At 36.5% G+C, this 22162-nt stretch overlaps 1 protein-coding gene across 1 annotated transcript in view; it reads left to right on the top strand.

Moving 5' to 3' along the window:
- Nucleotides 1-22162, top strand: part of WDR70 (WD repeat domain 70) — a 130124-nt gene that overhangs the window by 96712 nt on the left and 11250 nt on the right. The window contains exons 12-15 of the mRNA XM_032675240.1: nucleotides 829-913; nucleotides 2009-2147; nucleotides 19472-19572; nucleotides 21050-21129. Of these exons, the coding sequence (XP_032531131.1) occupies nucleotides 829-913; nucleotides 2009-2147; nucleotides 19472-19572; nucleotides 21050-21129 (405 nt within the window). The remainder of the gene's footprint in view (nucleotides 1-828; nucleotides 914-2008; nucleotides 2148-19471; nucleotides 19573-21049; nucleotides 21130-22162) is intronic.

The following is a 22162-nucleotide window of genomic DNA, read 5'->3' as shown; positions in this document are numbered from 1 at the left end:
GATGTAGATCCCTCTGAGAATAACTAACTAATCTCTTTTCTTCCCCCTGTTCTCACTTTGTTAACATGTCATAACTTTTCGAAAAGGGATAAACAGCCTAACTTTTACTGGCCTACAAGCACACCATGTTTATCAAACACAGATGAGAATTGCTATAAATGTCTTGCTGTAACCTCCATCTTAGCTTTTATGGCTAAAGGTCGTGTGGTGAAAAGGTTTCATTAAAGCAAGTGTGGTTTCACTTGCTTCCCTTCACCCCGAGGATTTCTGACTGATGCCAGGGCCTCTTCACCATCCTGAGATAGCAGTTTGTTGCTGTTTGCCTGCTAAAGAAGGAGGAAGACTTCATGAGCTCTCCATCCTTCCTGATTGCTTTTTCAGGACAGGTAGAAGCCAAACACATAAAACTTGTTTAGTTTTTGGTCTATACCATTCATGGCAACATTTTAATTTCTTTTGGTATATGGAAAGTTAAATTTGTTCCTAGTAGCAAAGCACCAATGCTCGCAAACACAGGATAAACTAGTGATTGGGGAACTTGATTCCACTGTGGATAGTGATTCTTAGTAGGAGGGATTACTGTGATGGAGTTAAGCCTATGAGAAGAAGTTTCTGATGTACTAGAGTGTAGCACTTTGAACTTCTTATCCTTCCTTGTACTGTAATAGTCATTTAGGGACAAAAATCTTCCAAACCATTCCCATTTAGAATGCTTCTATTTTATCATTCTGTTCTCTTTCTGTCTGAATTAGAGGATGAAATTTTCTGACATGCCTAATTCTTGGCTTTAATTCTTTATTGCTAACTTTTGTCTCTTTTGTTTCATAGGAGATGATACCTTGAAGATATGGGATATTAGACAATTTAAAAAGCCTCTTAATTCAGCGGATGGACTGCCCAGCTTCTTTCCAATGTAAGTACTCTAATTTATTCCAACTAGTAGAAATAGCAGTATTTTTGCTGGATGGGGTTCTACTGGAGTTCTCCATTGCCACTAGGTGCAGAACTGTGCAGAAAGGACTGCACAGGGAGGACTGTGCAGTGTCAGTTCTTGGCTATTTTAGAGATTCACATTGCTTTAAAAGCTCTTACCATTTTTGTGGTATTGCATAGCTAACTTTGCTTGTTTTATACCATTTTTCAGTCTAATATGTCTTATGTCTTATTAGATTAGCAACTTTTTAGGAGGAGGCCCATTCATTGCCTTATGTTTGTGTAACGAGATATAGGTGTACACCTCATTCTTATTTAGTCTATGATTAATAAAAAAGAGCTGGATGAAAAAGTAGACATAACATGAAGGTACCTGGTATGAATTCAGCTTATGGTGTCAGAAGTGCTGATGGCTGTGTTCTTTGGTACTAAAATAATTTATTTAACTGCATAGTGCTAAGTATTGCTTTTAATATTTTTATTGGTATGACTTGCATTTCTATAGCTGTAACACAGCCAAATCCAACCCTCAGGACAGTTTATAATTTTAAAATAAGATCTTAAAAAGGCAAGCAATGGACAGCCCAGTCTTGACTGCAATTTGTAACAGAGTGGAAAAGTAAATGAAACATTTTTGGCCAATGTATAAACATACCACCTTACATCACTGAAGAATGTATCATCAGCAAAAACAGATTTCATGACTGATACATTTTTTTACTTAATGATGATAACCAGATTTGAAAGTACTTTTTTTTTGTTTGTTTCTCATTTTGAAAAGCTTGCAAGACTTTTGAGTGGAGGAGAATTTTGTTGGGAGGTGGATTTTTATTGAATCTGCCAGTTTTGCCCATCCTGTGCACAGCTGTAATAGCAATTGTAATAGATAACTGTAACTGATAACTATAACAATAGATATCTGATAACTATAGAAATAGATGACAGCTGACAAAAGATTACTTTAAAGTCTTGTCTTAAAAGGATTAACAAATAGAAAGGATTGCTCTTAAGGAATGCAATTTATATATAAGTTCTCTATATGTTAATTATATGTTTGTGATGTTTTCTTCAACAGGACAGATTGTTGTTTCAGCCCAGATGATAAAATACTTGTCACAGGCACCTCTGTTAAGAAAGGTGGTGGCAGTGGGAAGCTCTTTTTCTTTTATCGTGAGACATTCCAGAAGTTGTATGAGATAGAAGTTACAGATGCAGTATGTATTTTAGTTTTCTTTTATCATCTATTCAAAATATGAAATGAAATCATGTTCATATGCTTTTTTTCCTCTGATACAGGTAATTATCTACTAACACTCTTGTAATTTTCCTATTCCATGAGTAAGAGATAGGGCTAGACTAAACTAAATAGGTGCTATTCTTGTTTCAATTAAAAAAAAAAAGAAATCCTAGGGCAAGGTGTTTTAGCAATAGGACTTCTCTGCTTTGGTGTTACCATTGTGTTTCTCAAGGATTTCTGTGAATCCTTCTAGATCTGTAAAGTGAGGCACGAATCCTAAAATACTTAGATGTTTTTGTTGTTTACTCCACCAGTTATCATGTTGAAATGCCTTAATGTGACAAAACTCCTACTTGTCCCTGAAACTAGATTTGTGGTTACTATAGAATGTATTTCAATGAACTCTAGCTTGTGTAAATGCAACAATTTAATGACGAAAGGAAGGTATCATTGGGAATCTCTCCATAAAAAATATCATTCTCACCAGTAATATAAAACCCTAAAGTTGTGAATCTGTGATACAGAGGGGTCTGTGTATGGCTTGAACTATCTATTCCCTTGTACAGAAGGGAAGAGCTTAATACCATAGTTGAAAAGAGGTCCTTTCACTTGTATGATGTACACAAGAAAGCTTATAGATTATAAGGAACAGGAGTGGCAGAAATTAAAACAGAATTGCCACTGATAAGTAAGGCAACATATGCTTGCATTCCATTAGTTGTTGCAGTCTGTGAGATTAGCAACTTTGTCACTTTGTTTCAAGATACTGTTTTCTCCTGCACTTTTTTTAACCCAGCACAGTAGTCTCTCCTAGTACAGGAGGCCGAACCTCCTTGTGGTGGGGATCATTTATACAAAATCTACATTTGTATTTCCTTTTCTTTTCAAATCCCATTTTCTCCTTTAGTTCATCCTAAAGCAAAATCTGGTTATAGATGGATTTGTTATACCTATCATTTCCATGGCAGTAGTCTTGCAAATTAAAAATGCAGAATTCTTATCAAAGCAGAAAACATGGGTTTTTTTGTGGAGGGGGAAAAAAAGTCTCTGTTTTTATTTTAAACATCTAATCTAAATACAGGGGGTTTTATATGCCATTGGAAGTTTTATTTTGTACTAAAGAATTTCTCCAAAAGTAGCATAAATTGGATTTTGAATTTTTCTCCTATGGAACATACTGAACCTCAGTTTAACACATGAGAATTTCTAGGGGATTTTTATTTTCTGATACAAGTTTTATAAGCAAGTGTTTATAACCTTTTTCTGAGAGAAAATGAGTGCCTCAGTATCTCCTCTGAAACTTCATGACTGAGAAAAGGATGAAGTGCAAGAAGTCAGCTTTTGTAGGAGATCTTCTGTCCTTGGTCACAGGCAACAAAATAATTTAATAATTCTATTCACAATGAATTTGAACTCCTTAGAGCTGAGTGTCTGGAGGTGTTCATGATGGCATCTCCTTTTAGTGATGGTCAAGTCAGTAACAGTGTATGGAAACTTCACTTGAGCATTAAGACTGCAAGAATGAGGAGCTTTTCAGTGATAGATCCTGAATGTCCAAAAGAACTTAGTGAGAATAGTGAGAAATACTGGTCACCAACCTGCATGTTTTAATTTGCTAACTTTGTCTTCTAATTCTCAAAATTAGAGGGTCTGTTTACCTGCTGAGATAGGTAGTGCTACAGGAGAGTCAAGTAAAGATTCTTTTTCTATCAGTTTTTCTCAGAATTGAGACATAAATTTTTATTCTTTGCTTCAAAATGCAGGAGAGACATGGAATTGAGACCCAACAGTAGGAAACTGTCAATAAACAATTTCACTGGGACCACTCACCTAGTAAAATTTTAAATATGTGTACAAATCTCAACAGGTTCATAATTTTATGCTATAAATTTATATGTGTGCTGATATTTATATGGTACTTTTTAAGACTGTAGTAAATTACTTCAGTCTACAGAGGTTTAGTGCTGCTGGTTTTCTTCATTTGTGGTTATAAAATTTAAGACTGTCATTCTTCTGCTTTGCATATAATGGAAATGAAAATAGTCAAAATAATAATGGTGAAGGATTGAGACTTATAAATACTGCTCTTATCACATAATTTTCAGTGAGTCAGCACTAATAATATCTGTACAATCAGTCTGTCTAGCTTACAGGTTAAATAATACACATCTAAGAAAAACAAAATTAAGCATATCAACCTGAATCTAAAAGAAGAAAAATTAGTATAAGTGGTGTTACAAAATAGAAACAGTATATTTTTTCAAGATCTTTCTACTGTTTGTATCTTTTGGCTTTTTCATTAGTGTTCATTTCTTGTTCTTCTCAAATTGCTGAGTTTGATGAAATATAAACGCATAAAGGCATGCTAAAAGCAAATGAATTTTCGAGAAGCTGGCTTTTATGTTTTGTAAGCAGTTGTTCGTTGGAAAGATCATTGGACTGTAAATTGGTAGATTAATATCTTTTGTGTAGTTTATCAAAGCATTTTTTCAGCAGTGCAGTAATTACTTGCTTTCTATGGACTATTTGCCTAGTTTCCATTTTTTCTTTATACTCTCAAAAATGCAGATAGCATTTAGCATTAGTGTAATTAAAGATGAACGTATAATGTTATCTCAGACTTCAGTTCGTTTTCTGCAAATCAGTTACATGCTTCTTTACATTTTACATGTTATCTAGTACTGAAATATATAGTTTTAATCTTTCTATTTTGGGCTTTTTTAGGTGTTGCAGAAATAAAATTATGCTGTGCTGATACATGTAGTAAAAAGCACAAATACACCAGAATCTCTCTCTCCAAAGAGCTTAATCTGCTCTCGTTCCTCATGAAAATAATTTCAATGATTTCAGTTGGATTTAGTCCGAATTGTTAAAGAAAAAAGGCATATTTAGTAATTTATTTCAAGTATAAAATAAAAATAAGAATACTTTTTGAAGGCATTTGTATACCAGTTTAGTGGGAGAATGTATATAATGTAGAGTAATGTATATAAGGTATAGAATGTATATAATCGGAGTAACAGAAAATCTACTCCGAAGAGAAAACATTTATGTGTTACTTTTTTAATTTCACAAGGATTTTTTTAAAAGGAAATGCCAGTAAGCTTAGAAAATTGAAAAACAGTATAGAGCAGTGAACATTATCTTAAACCTCCTTGGTAAATAGCCAGTGAAATTGGCCTGTGAGTGAACCTAGTGGGTAATGAGAAAATATTTAATGGGAATGTTTGACCAAAGCTGTGTCTGGCATTCCTTTCCATCATACCACAAAAACCTTTTTTCACCTTTTCTTTCAAGTTTTCATGGGAAAATCCATTACTATTTCAGAGCTGCCGGAGTGAAACCTTGTGGTTTTACTAATGGACTAATAGTCTGATTAGCCTCTGCTGATGTGCCTGAGTACAGAATATTAATTTGATTTTCTTCCCTTGTATTAGTTTTTTTTTTCTTAGCCATAATCCTGTGACTAAACAACTGTGTTGTCGTGTCAACTACTGAATACCATCCCACCTCATAGGTATTGGGACTTCTGTAGAATTCAAGCTTCTTAGATAAATAGCAATACTTCTTGAAGCAAAACTGAGGAAATGTCAGAAGAGGTGCAGACCATGGGCTCTGTCTCTGGCCAGTAGAAGGAGGAGGTGTGAATAGGGCAAACACAGAATGGTGCTTCTCTGACCATCTTTTCTGCCTCCGGTGATTGTCTTAGAGATACCTTAATGCAGATGTAAGAATTTTATTGTTCATAGCACTCAATGGATTTTTCTTCCATGAGTTTATCAAGGAGAGAAATCACCCGTGGTGCAGGTTACTGGCAAGGTCATTTACTGACTGCAGATTAGATCAAAATTAGATCGGGGTGGGAGCTCCTGCCTCTCCCACTCATGAAGAACCTGATGGTCTGCATGCAGTACCTCAGCCTTACTCTGGCTCAGTATGTACAGGAGCACTGGAAAATTATAAGGGCTTTGTACTGTGACAGTGGTTATATATACTAAAGAGTACAGAATTCCTCTCTTTTTAACTGAACTTAAAAAAATCGTATTATGCATGTGCAGCTTTTTCATAGTTTCTCTGTCTCTTTTCCTTCTGTCTTGACAGTATTATCTGTGAATGGTTCTTCTGCTCTCACCTCAAATGTTCACAGTGAAATACTTATATTAAACTTTCTCAATTTGAGCATTAGAGGCTTATTTAATCTGATATATTTATAGTTGCATGCAGAATGTTTCTTTACTCCATTTACATGGATGGGAGACTTAAATAGATGTAAGGAAATAATACTGCCAGAACATGGGGGTACAAAGGTTATGTCCAGAAACTCAGAGGCCATTTCCCTTCCTTTTCCTCAGATAGTTATGAGAAGTAGGAAGACCTGTAGCTACTTCAGAATGAAGTCTCATCTTTGGGATATCTGTAACTGCCCTCTGGAAAGGAAGAGAGGTTTCATTACCAGATGAAAGTCAGAGAGGCTTTACTCCTAATTCTTGGTTTGGTTATGCAAGTATGAGATCTTCATGGGAACCAGTTAAAAGTACCTAGTGTATGGGAAAAAGAATTGGGTACACAACATTTCCCCCAATGTCAGTTTAATTTAAAATAGCTGTGGATAGGCACTTGAATCACTCTCACATGTCTGTCATTCATTTGGTTAGTTCCAAAAGATCACCGAGTAGTTATCCTTAATACAGACAAGATTGATCTTGGCAGGAGTAGAGCAGTCATTTTCCCCATATGGAAAGGAGTATTACACCCCGTTACTGCCAAGCAAGAGTGGGCACTGAAAAAGAAAAACAAAACCAAAAACTTGTATGGTTACAGAAATTACTGATTTTTAATGAAAATTTAAGTAATAATTTAATTTAAAAGTAAGCCAGGATGATGAGAATCTGTACATTATAAAATGAGATGTGCAAGTTTTTAAAATATCCCACAGATTTTTGTAGATAAGCAAGAATCCAGAAACATGGATCTATGGCTATTTTGGGAATCCTGTTTCTGTTTGGAGGATTCTTCAATATTTTCTTAGTTTCTCAAATATAAGCAAAAGTTAAATTATCAAATACTTCTGAAAATACCTCTAAGGGATATTTCAGGAAGGTCTTCTGAGAAGAAGCTATAAATAAAGCTTCATTTTAGATTTAAAGAGTAAAAAGGAAAGAAAGAATAGGGAATATGAACCTTCCATCATCCTTTATGCACATTTGATATAGGATTGCAGTATTTCTTTCCTTGACCTCAAACAATTTCATTTACTATTTATAAGGTGCAGTAATATTGTAAAGGGTTTTTCCACTGTGGCTCATTTCACTAAGATTTAAAGCTTTTGAATTTAAGAAAAATAAATTCTTTTAACTTCTGGAAGAGATCATTCTACTACTTCTGGGAGTTTTTTTAGAGCCATTTGTTTTATTTAAAAGGAAAATCTGTATTTTCCACAATAAGGAATTAAATACAATATTTAAGGTCCAGTAAATGTTTGTGTTTATTAAAGTAAGAAAAAAATAAATCTAGTATAAGAGATGAATCACAAGAATATGTTTTCTTCTACAGTGAGGTAAGTCGTCAATTTTTATTCTCTGCTTCATGTATGTGACGACAATGTGGTCCTTCCCTTCATGTATCCTGGAGCAGCATGTACTTTGTTTTAGGGGAGCTGTCACTAGAGGTTTGAGGTATGCAAGAGTAATAAACTGTGAGGGGTTTGTCCCTGTAACAGGGAGTGGGGGTGTGTGTGAAGGTTGTCTACCTTAGTTTTGTGATATATGGTGATGAAAGTGTGGCTGTAATTTTAACAGACCAGGTGCTTGAAAATGCCCTGCATTGCACTTTCAAGGAAAATAGATTTCCACCTTGATTAAGTTACTTTTTTGTTTATCAAAAGAGGAAAGTATTGTTGGGTGGCTCAGTGCACTTCTAAGAATATATTTTATAACTGTACCTTGAAAGATAAGTGATACAGCATTATTATCTATATTTTCTATATTGAGATCCTACTTTAAATTATTGGCCTCTGAAAATGATTTTAGGATCTTTTTGGTTTCTACATAAAAAATTATAAATTTTATCCATTTCTGGTCCCTTTTCTATTGAATATTTCCACACATTTTCTAAGTCATGTTTCACAAGGGAAAAACATTAGTGTTCTTTCCTCCACTACTGTATTCTCATGAGTATTTTAAATCTAATGATAGCAAGTCAGTACATTGTAGATAGTCCCTAACCTCCCACCTTATTTATTGTAGTTGGCTCTTTTCCTTGGAAGAGCTCCAGGGGAATCTCAAACCTGAAGATTTTTGCAATTGGGGTTTACAGCAGATTTTAAATATAATATTAGTATATTTTCATTGTGAGCAGACTTTTTCTAAATCAGACCATGCATAGTATCAAAATATAAGTGTATAAGTGTTAACCATCTGCCTGAAAGAAGAAATAGGATGGAAGCAAACTGGTCACATTTGTTATTCAGCAAGGCAGACATTTGGAAAAGGCATACTTCTAGATCTGGGTTGGGAGGTTTTTTTGTTGTTTTGTTTTGGGGTTTGTTTGGGTTTTTTTGTTGTTGTTGTTGTTTTTAGTTAAAAATACAGCAGTTTTGTAAGAGTTACACAGTTTTATTCTCCCCCTCTTCTGGTGCTTCTGGGAGGCAGACCAGCATCTTCCAGAGAGAGCAGCATGGCAAGCCAAGTTGAATGCCTTTGTATCTCTGTTGTGCTCTAAGACACTACTGAGAAGAAATTAGAATGTGCAGTGGGAATTAATCTTATCTCTGAGCAGCATTGTCTTTCTGTGATCCTTAAGGCAGAACTTCTGTAGCTCTTGGAGGGTAGCAAACAGTTAATGGGATGTTTCATGAAGATCATCTGCAGAGAAATCAAGGTAACTGCAGGAGGAAAGAGCTATCTATATAGAAGCATTTCCTTACTATGCTAACTTTATTGGTGGATTCTACTGTCCATTCAGCATTTCAACAATCCTTTTCAATGATCTTTGATTGTTGTGTAGAAATGGTAGTATAGTATTTCTGCAGGTAAGGCTGCCCTTAGCTTCAGATTAGAATAAATTCCAGTTGCGTAGAATTGGAAGGAAAGTATCTGTACATTTGGAGAACAATATGTTGAAATACTTGCTTAAAACCCTTTTAGGCCTGTTTCTGAACTTTAGAGAGTATGAGGTCATGAGAGGGAGGAAGTGTTTTCTTTTAAAGCTTTGAGAATTTGAAGACAGGCAGGAGTCACTCTGCTGGCTATAGGTTGGAATGCATGTGGATCTTTTCTGCAGCTCAGCATGAGTTTTTTTAGTGTATTCTGAGACATTTTCCTCTCTTTTCACAAGTGGTGTATGCATTCTTGCTGGGATGTATTTCACAAAAAGTGGCAGAAAAGTTTTTGGTCCATGAATACTGTAAGCCACGTAAAATATGTCCATGAAAATTTGTGCAAAGACTCGATTTGTATCTACTGTACAGCAGTCTAAATACCTGAAGTTTCTAAATGATTTCACACCTTTATTATAAAATGGAAAAGCTACTACTTTAATATCTGTCCTAATAACAGAAATTGTTTGAAAGTGGAGGTAACCAAAGAGGGATGGGGAACAGTTGTTGAAAGATCTTGTGGCAGTGGGAAGCTGTCTCCAGCTGTTAGCATCTGAACATTTGCATGTTTTATTCAAAGACACAGACATTCTATGCAATAAATACAATTTTTTTCTGAAGTAACTTTGTACATTCCCCTTCTCTTCTGGGAAAACATATCACTAAAGTCAGAAGGACTTAATGTTGTGCAAGTTCCAGAACAACAAAAGATTAAGCTGAAAGGTACACTGAGATTTGATCCCTCAATCAGCACAAGTTAGAAACTACTCTCAAATATAAGTGGTGTATAACTATAGGCTTAGGTAACAGATAATGTTAATTTGGAAGGTAATTACTCTTTCATACAGGTTTCCGAAGTAGTATTGTTTAGTTACGTTTTAAGATCCTACGTGTTTAAAAGATACTGCATTGCACAAGCAGTTCTTTACCATGAATATGTAGGAGTTTTACAAGAGAAAAGACAGAATAGATGTGCTAAATAAACTAATTGCACGCATCCTTGCACTGATTTTGACAGACTGTTTTTTTTTTTTTTTAAGAAATACTAGAATTTATAAAGATTACAGTTAAGATGAATACTCACTTCACTCAGAAAAGCCCCATTTAACCACTGCTGGGGTGACCAGTCCTTACAGAGTCAGGACCACAGTCAGAATGTCACTTTACATATTTGCTGTCTTCCCTGCTGACATGCCACTTATCTGACTGTCTGGACAGCTCAGTGCCGCAAACCCAAGCAGTGCTGTTCAAACACAGCCCATCACGTACCGTCACGGCCACTGAAGCAAAGCTTGCACATAGGAGAGAGAGAAGGCTTGTTTTTCTTTCCCTGACCAAAAATATTTTGTTAGAGCAGCAGCTCTTTTCGCTTTTTTATTGTATAGCTTCAGAACAGATTCTGAGGAATTATTTATTAGATTGTAGGTTAGGAAAAGGGTAAGTAATAAGAGTAACATGAGTTTGTTTCTGGTTTATCCCTACTCAGTTTTTAAATATCTCCAGAGCTAGACCTGATCTTTGAAGCTAAGATTTTAAAGATTTATTAGACAAGTTTGTATCAGCTTTATTTTTTCTTCACTAAGAGTATTCAATATGGCTCCCAGGATCCTTTATCCTTGACCTGGAGTGTTTTTTGTAAGGAGCACATGCCACAGTATAGATCTTCATTAGTTTTCTTGGATTTTTGTATGGTTATTTTGGCCACTGGATGCTACAGGGATTCACCTGACCAAATATAGATGTCTACAGCTGATCCAGTCACCCTAGGCTCATTTTCTAATCCCAAGAGAAAAATAAACACATTCAGACTGTGATTTTATCTCATCCCAAAATAGACCTCTAAAATAGGTTAACTGAAGGCCACTGTAAAATGCTTATTTCTTTCCATTAGCTGTAAAGGGAGTTGAAAGTTTGTAGATATTTGAAGAATAGATCTCTAAAGATTAGAGGTGTAGACATGTTAAGTTTGGTGAGGCAAGTCCCACCTAAGCTCTTCACTTCCCTCTATTGCTGTTTATTGTCTTCTGCTAAAGCGCTGGGACATTTCATCTCTTGTTCCCTGACCTTGCCAATAGCAAAGTAGGAGATAATGGGTTACTTTTGCACTCATTTCTATTGATTTAAGAATTTTTGACTGTAGGCACTTTACAGGAGGAAAGCCTGCCACTCTGCGAAATGATAGCTGAGAGTGAAGCCTGCACTCTCTTACTTGCACCTGATTGTCAAAACATCAGCAACTTCACCTTGGAATTGGAGAACTTCATCTTAATTGTGATTTTTTTTTTTTTTTCATGGCTAGGCTTCATGAACGAAGATTTAGGAAGGCTCTATCCATGTTTGTTACAAGCACGCTGGTGGCTTATGAGGCCAATACAAGATAGACATATCCGATTGCAAAAGGCACAGCAGAAAGATTCCTTAGATGGTGTATTCAGCAAGACACGATTCTTTCTGCGTTGTCTTTTCTCCTCAAGAGTGATCCTGTGTGCGTTCTCAAAGGAGACAGCAGCGTTATAGATGGTGCGTCTCCAGGCCTCCCGATTTGAGGCCAGAGTAGACCAGTTATGATGATCAATATGGCCAAGGCTGAGATGTTGTTTCAGGGAGTCCTTGTATCTTCTCTTCTGGGCTCCTCTCTTGAGGCAGCCGGTGGCAAGTTCACCATAAAGCAAGATCTTAGGGAGGCAGTGATCTTAATTGTAACAAACTCTTTAAAGGAAATATCATGTGAAGGAAACATCAAATGCCCGTGAATTCTTGCTTCAGCGGTTAGAGATGCATGAAAGCCTAGGGATTATCATGTTTCCTTTCCGTTTTCAGTACTTACCTGGAATCAGCAGTATTTTTTTCTAGTGATTATTTGCAAGATCACTTTTGATTTTTCCAGTTTACAGGTGGGATGTTGCCTGCACACTTACCTCAGGGGTAGTAGGAATATTAGCTGTATGTCAGCGCTATTCAGTAGATTTCCACCCTATCAGGTGGTTTTATGTAGGGATGGAAGTAGATAGATACAATCTTCAAAGCAGATTTGTTTGTCAAGGTTTTCGTTTAAATAGCATGCACTAATAGCCATGGGAGTAGACATAAATTTAGTGAACTTAGCCTAAAAGTCTGATAGCTGCAGTTAACTGAATAGTCGTTTCTGACATTTTGGAGCAAATGTATAAGCAAATGAAGAACAATCAGAGAAGAGTGAATATCTGTACATGAAGTGAAAAGAAAGAAAAATGGAAATTGTTATTCCAACAGTGCATAACTGATATGGAGGCAAGTTCTTCTTTCCTCTTTTCTGCATGGCAGGAGGAGCTTTACCAATGAACTTGAAAAAGCTGATACATTATCATATGTTATCTGAAAATACACTTTACATTTTCAAAGACAGCTGCATGGTACTTAGCCTTAAAACTTAATTGTTTTTAGGGAGAAGAGGTTGTTTTCAAAGGAAACAATGTCTGATTGAGAAGCAGTAAGACCTCCTGAAGGAGGGAAAAGAAATTAAAATATCTCTTTAAAATATGGCCCCTCTAATTTACTCTTCATTTTGCATTGGCAAAGAGAGAATATAGTGCCATTGACCTGAGTGCTCTAGGAGTGTATGGTGAATCCTATTTATGTCAGAAATATGAACATTCTTGGAATTTTTTTGAAAATGGTGCAAGTTGATATCATTCCAGTCTTGCAGCCAATTATAACCTCCATACATATCTCTTTAATAAAATTTGCTAATAACAAAAGTATATCTTGAGGTTTGTGTATATATAAAGGTAGTTATGGTTTGTAGGATATTAGCCAAAGTTTCAACTGAAATGCACAAAATAAGAAAACAAAGCTTTTGTACAGCATGAGCTCACATGCATATAAAATGTTAGTACTGGAATAAAAAGGCAGTGATGTTCCTTAACTCGCTTGCAGCAGAGTGAAAGAGGATAGAGGAGAATAATACTTTCAAGACACATTCTTTATATATGTTCTCATTATTTTGTTACATAATGGGCAACCTCACAATTTGGTAGATTCAAAAGATAATAGTGAGATTAAGTGACTGCTTAGACTCTGGAATTTTGCAGGAAAATTTTTTAGCCCTAAGAAGTAACATTTATGTGAAGGCTATACATACTCTATAATATGTTAGAACTATGAACACTTGCTGCATTGACTCAGTTTTTTCTTCTTTATATGCTTTATATATGTTTTCCACAGTGCATCCCCTCAAAGCTTCTCACAGTCCACATAATCACTGCCAGTGTGAAATATCTCTAACCATTCATAGTCCTTTTCACCAGAAATTATTAACCTTTCCTTTCTTTCCTGCCTCCAACGTGTAGTGACCCCTCTGAGACTGCTCTTCCCATCCTGGGTCAGCTCTGCGCAACCTCTAAAACTGAATGTTTTTACCTGAAGTGTGGGCCAGGGAACTGAAATTTTGCCTTCAATGCTGCAGTCTTGAACCATCTTTATAAGGTCCAGGTGAAATCTTTTAGTTCTTGACATCAGTCTGTAGTTTTATGACCTTACCAGCTTCATAGTTTCATCTTAGGGGGTAAATTTTCCATTCCTGTGCCACAAATCATTTTAATCTTTTCTTGCTGACCTTGTAAAATGCCGTCTCTGCATTGTTTACTCCTGTCAGGGTGTTGCCCAAGTGCTCTGGACAGTTTCAGTTGAGGTAATTAGCTTTTGCTTGCTGAGAAATCTGCTTTGGTTATTATTCACTTTGCCTGTTAAACACAGGGGTATATTTCTAGACCAGAATAAGTGTCTCATTCAGTTATAGAAAATTATGTTTCAGGCTTCAGTTTCTCATTTAGAGACACTGCTGTTAACTCACATTAGAGCACTGTATTATGTTCATAGTACCAACAAACTCGTGTGTGTAGTTGCCTAGTGGGCTAACCCAGATGGAGAATAGCCTAACAGGAAAATTATTTGGTGTAGATTACTGTTTACCTGCAGCAACAGCTCTGTTTATAGGATACAAAGGGAAACACAAGAGAGAACATACTCTTAGGGGTGACACTGTTTAGGAACCACCCCAGAGCTGTGCATGGGCTGGGACTGCCCATCTCAGAAGGAATGCAGGTGGAATAGTACACAGGGAAGTACTGTTATCATTGCTTTGGCTGCCACCTTTCTATGTATCTGAGTTTTACCACATTGAGATTACCACATGTTATTAAGCTTTTAACATATTATAAGTAAAATTTTCTAAACCTGGGGTTTATTTGAAAAGAACTGTGAGTCTGAAGTAAGTATAGCACGTAGTTTAAAATTATAGTAAAAATTATGTCTAGTTCAAATAATGTTTTTTAATTTAAAACAATAGCATAACAACTTCAGAAAACAGGTTAGACTAGTTTCAAGAATAATCAGTAAGATGTTCTTATATTATTAGACATTTGTTTAAGAATATGAACATTTTCATCCTGATGGCAAAAGCCCATGTCTCTAAAATTTTATAGATAACTTTTTAATAGGCTTTTGGTTTAAGTCAGTATTACAAGACAGTCAAGTCACCTGAAAATAATTACAAAGGCCTACTATCAATAACAGCCACTCTTTCACAGTGACAATGGAGAATGTAAATTTGGAGTGTTTCTCTTTCTGTTAACATTTTTGGTGTTTTACTTGCCTGACTTCACATAAGTATTTTCACAATCTTTTCCCAATATTTCTGATATGGTTTGAAGCTGGCTCCCTGCCAAGTCTCCAAACCTTACCACAAGAAGTCCCCCCCCCAAACCTCAGGGAGAAGAGGGAGAAAAACAACTAAGAAAACCCGAAATGAGAGAGAGAGACAGCTAAAGTGATATATATAAATATATTTACACTTATGTTACAATTATATACAATTGAAATATATAAATTTCACAAGGGAAAGGGAAGGGGGAAGGGAAAAGGAACAAAACCAAAATAAAATATATATATATATATATATATATATATATATATCTCCCAATTAGCAGCCCAATATCTATCCACTAAAAGAGTTAGCAAAGAAATATCTCACTACTCTCCTTGGGACAACCGAGAGTCGCTCTGGAACAATCGCCGGCAACCTCCGCCTCCCAGGGTCGACAAGGCCCTACCAGGCCTCGCTCCCCAACACAACAGACTCAACAGCAGGGAACCTGCACCTCCAAACCGCCGGAAGGAAAGAGAGTGAAGGCCTTCCCTCCTTTCTTCTTATACTCTGGCTTACATAAAAATAGTAGGGAATACTGGGTAAATCTGGGCCCTTCCTTGGCTACAAACTGGTCACCAAGGAAGGCCCAGCCCAAACTACCACAATTTCCCAAGCTATTGTGTATATACAATAGATATTGCCAAAGACTTGAAGACTTGAAGAACTTAGTGCATTTGCCACAACAGAAGTACCAATGAGCTTTTAAATCGTTACTAGTAATTATCTTTTGTAATTGTCTTATAGTCACAAAGCTGGCCACATCAGTTCCATGGAAAAATTATTTTCAGAATTTTTATGTCAGGCTTCCAGTGCTTCATGCTCCAAATGTATGGTGTTGGAAACATCCAGCTATTTTAGATATCTTTTTGCCAAATGTTGAAGATGTTTATGGGATGATACCTTCTGCATTTTGTCATTCTTATTGGTTATAAGACATTATTTTCCATTTGCAAAAGAAAACTATCTAAAATTTGTTAACTGAAGGGGTTTTTTGTTGTTCCGGTGTTTGTATTTTCTAATTCTTGAAGCTGTAACCATGGGGTTTCCTAACAACCACTACTACTGTTAGTCAAGTCTTTTCTGCTAGGATAAAGCAAGATAGGCAATTTAATTCCCTGCTCTTTTACTTCTCTTACCAAGCATGAAACCATCTCGGTAAGTGGAGAGAGAGCTCTCAGTTTGCTCTTAACTGCTGAAGCTATTGCTTCCAACCTGAACTGCTGTCTCAGGGACAAGGAAAACTGTAGTACCACCTTGTTTATGTTGGGTTCCATTGCAGGCTACAACCTTAAAATGAAACAAGCAATTTTTAATAGGCAATTGTAGAATGGCAAATACTTTCTCCACCTCAGAGAAACAGAAAGTGGCAGCAAGAAGCCCATGATGCAGCCCTGGTGCATCACTACATCTGTAGTGCTGGGTCCAGTTCTGATCTCCCAGTGTAAGAGATAGATTAACAGAATAGAGTACTGTAAAGATGATTAAAGGCTTGGCATATCTGGCACAGAAGGAAAGGCTGAGAGAATTAGGATTGCTTAGGTTGGAGAAGAGGATACTCATGTGGGATTTTATGTGTAAATACTTGAAGGGGGACAGGAAGGTGAAGCAAGCAAAGCAAAGCTCAGTGCTGCCCAGTGACAGGACAAGAGGTAATGGGCACAAAACTAATCACGGGACATTAAATGTAAGAAAAGGGTTTGGGGAGTTGTGTTTTTTGGGGTTTTTTTTGGTGTGAGGCTGGTTGTAGATTGAAACAGGTTGCCCAGAGAGACTGTAGAGCTTCCATCCTTGGAAATATTAAAAAACAAACTGGATGATATCCTGTGATGTATGTCGTAATTTACCATATTGGATCAGGATGGTTGAATTAGTCATCTCCAGAGCTCCCTTCCAACTCCAGAGCTCCCTCCACAACTTCTGTGGTTGTATAAAATTCAGTGTCAGTAGTTGGGTATCTACCTGCATGCACAGGTAGGCCAAGAGAGGAAAACATTTCTTTTTCAGCAGTTAACACACTTATTTGCCTGGAGAGCTGGGAGGTAGGACCTGCTTTGAGTTGGAATTTGGTATTTAGCATTTCCAGTGATAAATATGTCTACCTGCCTTAATCTAAGTGTAAACAGTAGGGAAGTTAGATGTATCAAAGGATAAATGCTCTTCAAGGGTTAGTTATTTTTGTATGATAAAGATTCTCCTTACCCTTCCCTCCCAATGTTAAGGCCTAGTCTATAATGATCCCTTTATTGTATAGTTGATTAGAATTTTTGCTTCTTTAGGGTAATATGATTGGGAAAATTTATTAGGGTATAGTTCAGGGATTCAGTATTTAGGTATTTTTTAAGTATTGTCAATTTCTAAAATAATCTGAAACCCACATAAGTAGTTTTAATTATTTCTTATAAAGTACGTTTATATGCTAGTGGATTAATAAAATTACTTGCATGTTCAGAGCTTGTGTTTGTTTAGTCTTTAACAAATTGTATTCTGGGGACATTTTATGGTTTCAGAAGATTTATAGGGCTACATTTAATGGCAGTTTCTTTTGCCTGCTTTGTAGCACGTGCCATGGTGGTTTTAAGTGTGCTGTGCATGTTTGACAAGTTAGAAACTTAGCAAGCCCCATCAGCGCTGAGCCACACTGTCTCAAGCTTGTTTTTGTTGGCTGGTATCCACTACCATGCTATAAAATACATTTACTTGACAGTAGAAAGTGGAGAACCACATTAACTACAGAGTTTAAAAAGGCTGGCTAAACACATGCAATAAATATTAATAAAAGAAAAGGCCACCCACCTTTGACCTTCAATGCTTGATATTAGCTTTGGTGTTTTACAGTTACTTTAGCATTTTGAGCTCTAGATAACAGTATGTAAGACTCTCTTACTTAAATCAAACAACTTATTAGTAATATTGTATTGTGACAGGAATCCTGGACATAATGCATTGTCAGAGATTTACTTTGTGCTTCATAAAAATATTGTTCTTTAGTTGTCTTGTAATTAACAAACCAGGTATATTTGTGCTTGTAAGTAAATGAGAAGGGTATAATATGTGTGTATCTATGTAGAAGAAGGTTGTTTTGCTGAGGAACTTCTGAAGAAAATTCATCTCACCGGGTTTTTATTCTTAAACAAGAACATAAACTAGAAAAACAGCTCAGAAGAGTGTCGTCCATCATCTTGTGTGAAGTTCTGATTCCTGATGTCTGGATAAGCCTCAGAATTTTTTCAATATTTTTTAAATTCAGAAAACAGAAATAGTATGGAACATGAAATGGGAAGTGATCCAGGAGTCACTAGAGCTGATACATAGCTGTTGTCTTCCAGGTCACATAGCTCTTATCTCACAGGTTGTAGGGCTGTATTACACCCCTAATTATATTTTATCTTTCCTGTGTTTCTCTTGTTAAGATATTTGTGGTTCCCATTTTGTGAATTCCATGTGCTGTATTGTGTGAAACAAAATAATTTTGTATAGATGCTTCAATGACAGATGAATGATAATGATTGAGTATTAAATTATTAATTCACTCAAAGAGTCTGTTCCTGGCTATTGAGGAGGAAGTCGTAAGCTGCAGGGGTGGAAGGCTAGGAAAAGGAGCATTTTTCCATTAAATTCTAACAAGATGGTGCAACTTGATGTTTATTACATAAGTGGTGCAAACCGACTTCAGCCTTGGACAAAACCCCTTTAAAGAATTACTCCCTCTCAAAAACAGATTCTTTCCCCCCCTATTTAGTCAGATGCCCATACAGGTTTTGTGTTTGTTATGAGATGGGTTGTCCTTTCTGGTATATTGTTCCCACTTTGTCTGTCTTGAGTCAGAGGCTCGAATCTTTGAGTTTCTGTGCTGACCTGCTGAATCAGATGGAAAACAGTGATCACATGGGGATTCAAAGTCATATGGAGAACCATGCTGTGTATATAAAGAAACAATACTCTTAATGTCTGAAAATGAATTTCGCTGCTGACCAGAAGGGTGACAGTGCTGTGAGACATTGGCTACAAATACCAAGTTCTTAGTGTTGTGGGGAAGAAAGAAACAAGAGTGAAAATCAGCATCTCTTCTATTTCTGCAGTCAGCAAGTGAAAGGTCAGCAGTGTATGAGAAAAAGGCGAAAATAGATAAAGCAATGAACAAAGTGGGAGAATTAAGATTTAAAAATAAAAATGCAGAATTCATGGAAGCCTGGATCACTGTATATCAAATCTGAAGCACTTTATTGTTCTTCAAATCCCTCTAACTTAGCATTTCCTTTTTTCTCATTTAGACTGTGAGGCAGTTAGCCTATGGAAACCACTAATTATCACACTATCACCAGTTTTCACTTCCTTCTCTGCCTACATCCATGTGTTGTCACTCCCTGAAGAGGAACTTCTGTTCATTCACATATTCACATATTCATTCATGTGCTTACACTTGTTCCTGATACAATGTGATCCACTTTGACAATGTGAATGTTAATTCTAAGATCTAGATAAATGACCAATTAACTATCAATATGTCACTTTGTTTCAGAGTGTTGTGCGTTGCCTTTGGCATCCCAAGCTGAACCAGATCATGGTTGGTACTGGAAATGGTTTAGCCAAAGTGTACTATGATCCTGTCAAAAGCCAAAGGTATGTAAGTATCTTCTATGATTAAGAAAATTATCTTTTTTCTGAAATTTAGCCTGATTCTGTGATTCAATGATTATACTAAGAAGTGAGAAAAACTGGTCTAGTAACATTCGTCTTGCAGTTTTACTTATCTAACAACAGTAGAAAGAGAAAAAATAACCCAAAATGTTTGCTTCTGAGAAGCGGTGCATTTTCCTCTGGGCTTTTCATGGTGCAGTATGCTGGCTGTTCTACCTGAGTTTACAGACACTTTCATTTTTTAATTTCATGAAATCTGCAGTAAGAATAACCACCCTTTTATCCTATCTCTTGGAGGTTGCTGAGGTAGTGTTACTGAATGGATATTTATTGTATTTAGTCATACTTTTTAATGTATATTTTTTTTCTGATGTAAAAATCTTGTTTAGAAGCATTAAATTTCAGTGTTGGTGAAGTAATACTGAAAGACCCAATTTGAGAAGGTGCCAACCAAGGAAGAACATTTCCATCTTTCTTCTGGTCTTCTCCCCCATCCCCACTTATCACATGTGGATTTTGCCTGTAAAAAGGAAAAGGGAAAAGTGTTAGTGATTTATTAGAGATTTAGTTATTAGTGATTTATCAGAGGGTGACTTGTCAGCCTGGAATGAAGAGGGCCTAAGTAGTCTATAAATACTTGACTTGTGATTAATTTGCTTTTACCTGAGCTGAGGCATGCTTCCTTCCTGTCAGCAGGGAGAAAATGTGTACTTCATTGATACTGAGTGGTATAAATACAATGTTCTTACCTTATATGCGCTCATCTTTGTTTTGCTGGCATCCAAAACCAAACTGTGTTACAGTTTGTGGTTTCTGAATACTTACTGTGACCTGGACACTTGGAGGTGAAGATAAACTCTGGTTTACAAGATTAGCAGAAATAAGTTTTATTTTTTTGTGGTTTTGTCAGTTTAGAGAACAAGAGAGTTGGTCACCATTATTTGGACCCTTCTCCAGAGAGCAGCTAGAGTCTCCTAGGCGCAGACCACAGAGCCCCACTGCAGTTTTGTGTCCGTTTTTTTCCTGGAATTTGCCATGAGGAAGAAAACCACTAGTTTAAATCAATCTTGCTGCAGCCAAGCTTATGCAGTCTTTCCTGCTGCAGTGTTACAGACACTTCTGGTTAGATAACTGCCACCTCTGCTGCTTAGGAAGAATATTAGGAGCAAATCAATGCCCATGTTTGGAGAGGAGCAATTTCAGTGTGCACACTATAAGTACTGTGGACAAATGAAGGGTGAAATGAATCTTCCACCCTTATTTCTGCATGTCATATAAACCGCTCTGTAACAGAAACACTATAATTTCTCTACTCTCCTTCACATGTGCATGAACAGGCAAAGATACACACATTCATGAATATTTAAAGTGCTGTATAATTTTGTTGAGACTGTCTTGAATAAAAACTGGTTTCTGTTTGATGTAAACAGGCCAACTTAACTACTCTGTTTCCTCCTAGGGGAGCAAAATTATGTGTGGTCAAAACAAAACGAAAAGAGAGACAAGCAGAGACTCTTACACAGGATTACATTATAACACGTAAGGAATTTAAACATATCTTTATAGCAGCATCCTTAGCTCTTTCTTAGGTTTGAAATTGTTTGCAGATTATTAAGCTTCATATTTTCCCCCTAAAAAGTTGCAGTCTTTCATTAAGCATTGATCATCAGTATGAGATATTGATGCTTCATGCAAATTTTTTGTAGCCTTGCACAACCGGAAAGGTGTATACATATATATTCTGTATGCTCTGTAACTTTGTTAATGGTTGATTTCTAGATTGTGGTGCACCCAAAAGCCTCAAAAATTTCAGAGCTTTCTCAAGTCTTCGGTTTTGAATGACTAAATTGTGGAGTGTAGACGGATTTAGGAAGAGTTTTGCCACTTGGAGAACATTAGCAGTACCAGTGACAAAATCAGAGACTTGAGAGATAGGTCTTGTACAAATTCAAAGGATTTTTTAAAATTTATAACTTACCCAGAGTTGTATATGGTTTTGAATAGCTTAACTATCTCTAGCCTCTGAGTTTTTAAGACCTTGTATTCATATTAAGACTCACTGATGAATAGGGAGTAGTTGTCGTTGTTAATGTAAACTGTTTAGTGATCTGCCCCAAGAACAAATTTTACGATGGGATGAGGGGATTGACTGAGAGATTTTGGCCCTCCCCATTAGCATTACCCAACATAGTGTTTTCTCATGTGGAATGAGAACAGTCACGCAGTTGTGTTGTCTTGCTTCTCTTCATCCTTTTCCAGCTCCATGGTGTTTGTATTCAGCTCTGATTTCTAGTAGTCTTGGTTTTACAAATACTAAAACCATTTTTGTAAAACAAAACCAATAATAAACAAAAAGAAGCTTTAGAATGAGAAAGTTTGGGCAGTCTCGGTAACTAGACCCATATCAAGGCACTCTGGTTCTGGGTTCCCATCTCAGGTACTTTCCAGCTGCAGCTGTCTCCAACCTACCCCACTGCTGCAGATGTCCAGCTCCAGTTTTTGGGCTAAAGTAGCAGCTGCCAAAGATCAGGGATTTTTATCTTCTTTGGGTGCTCTTCTCAATCCATCCTTA

This window comes from Chiroxiphia lanceolata, chromosome Z, assembly GCF_009829145.1.
Source record: "Chiroxiphia lanceolata isolate bChiLan1 chromosome Z, bChiLan1.pri, whole genome shotgun sequence".
Taxonomy (NCBI): Eukaryota; Metazoa; Chordata; class Aves; order Passeriformes; family Pipridae; genus Chiroxiphia; species Chiroxiphia lanceolata.
The sequence above is the reverse complement of the archived record's forward strand: the minus strand, read 5'-3'. Positions and strand labels throughout refer to the sequence as shown.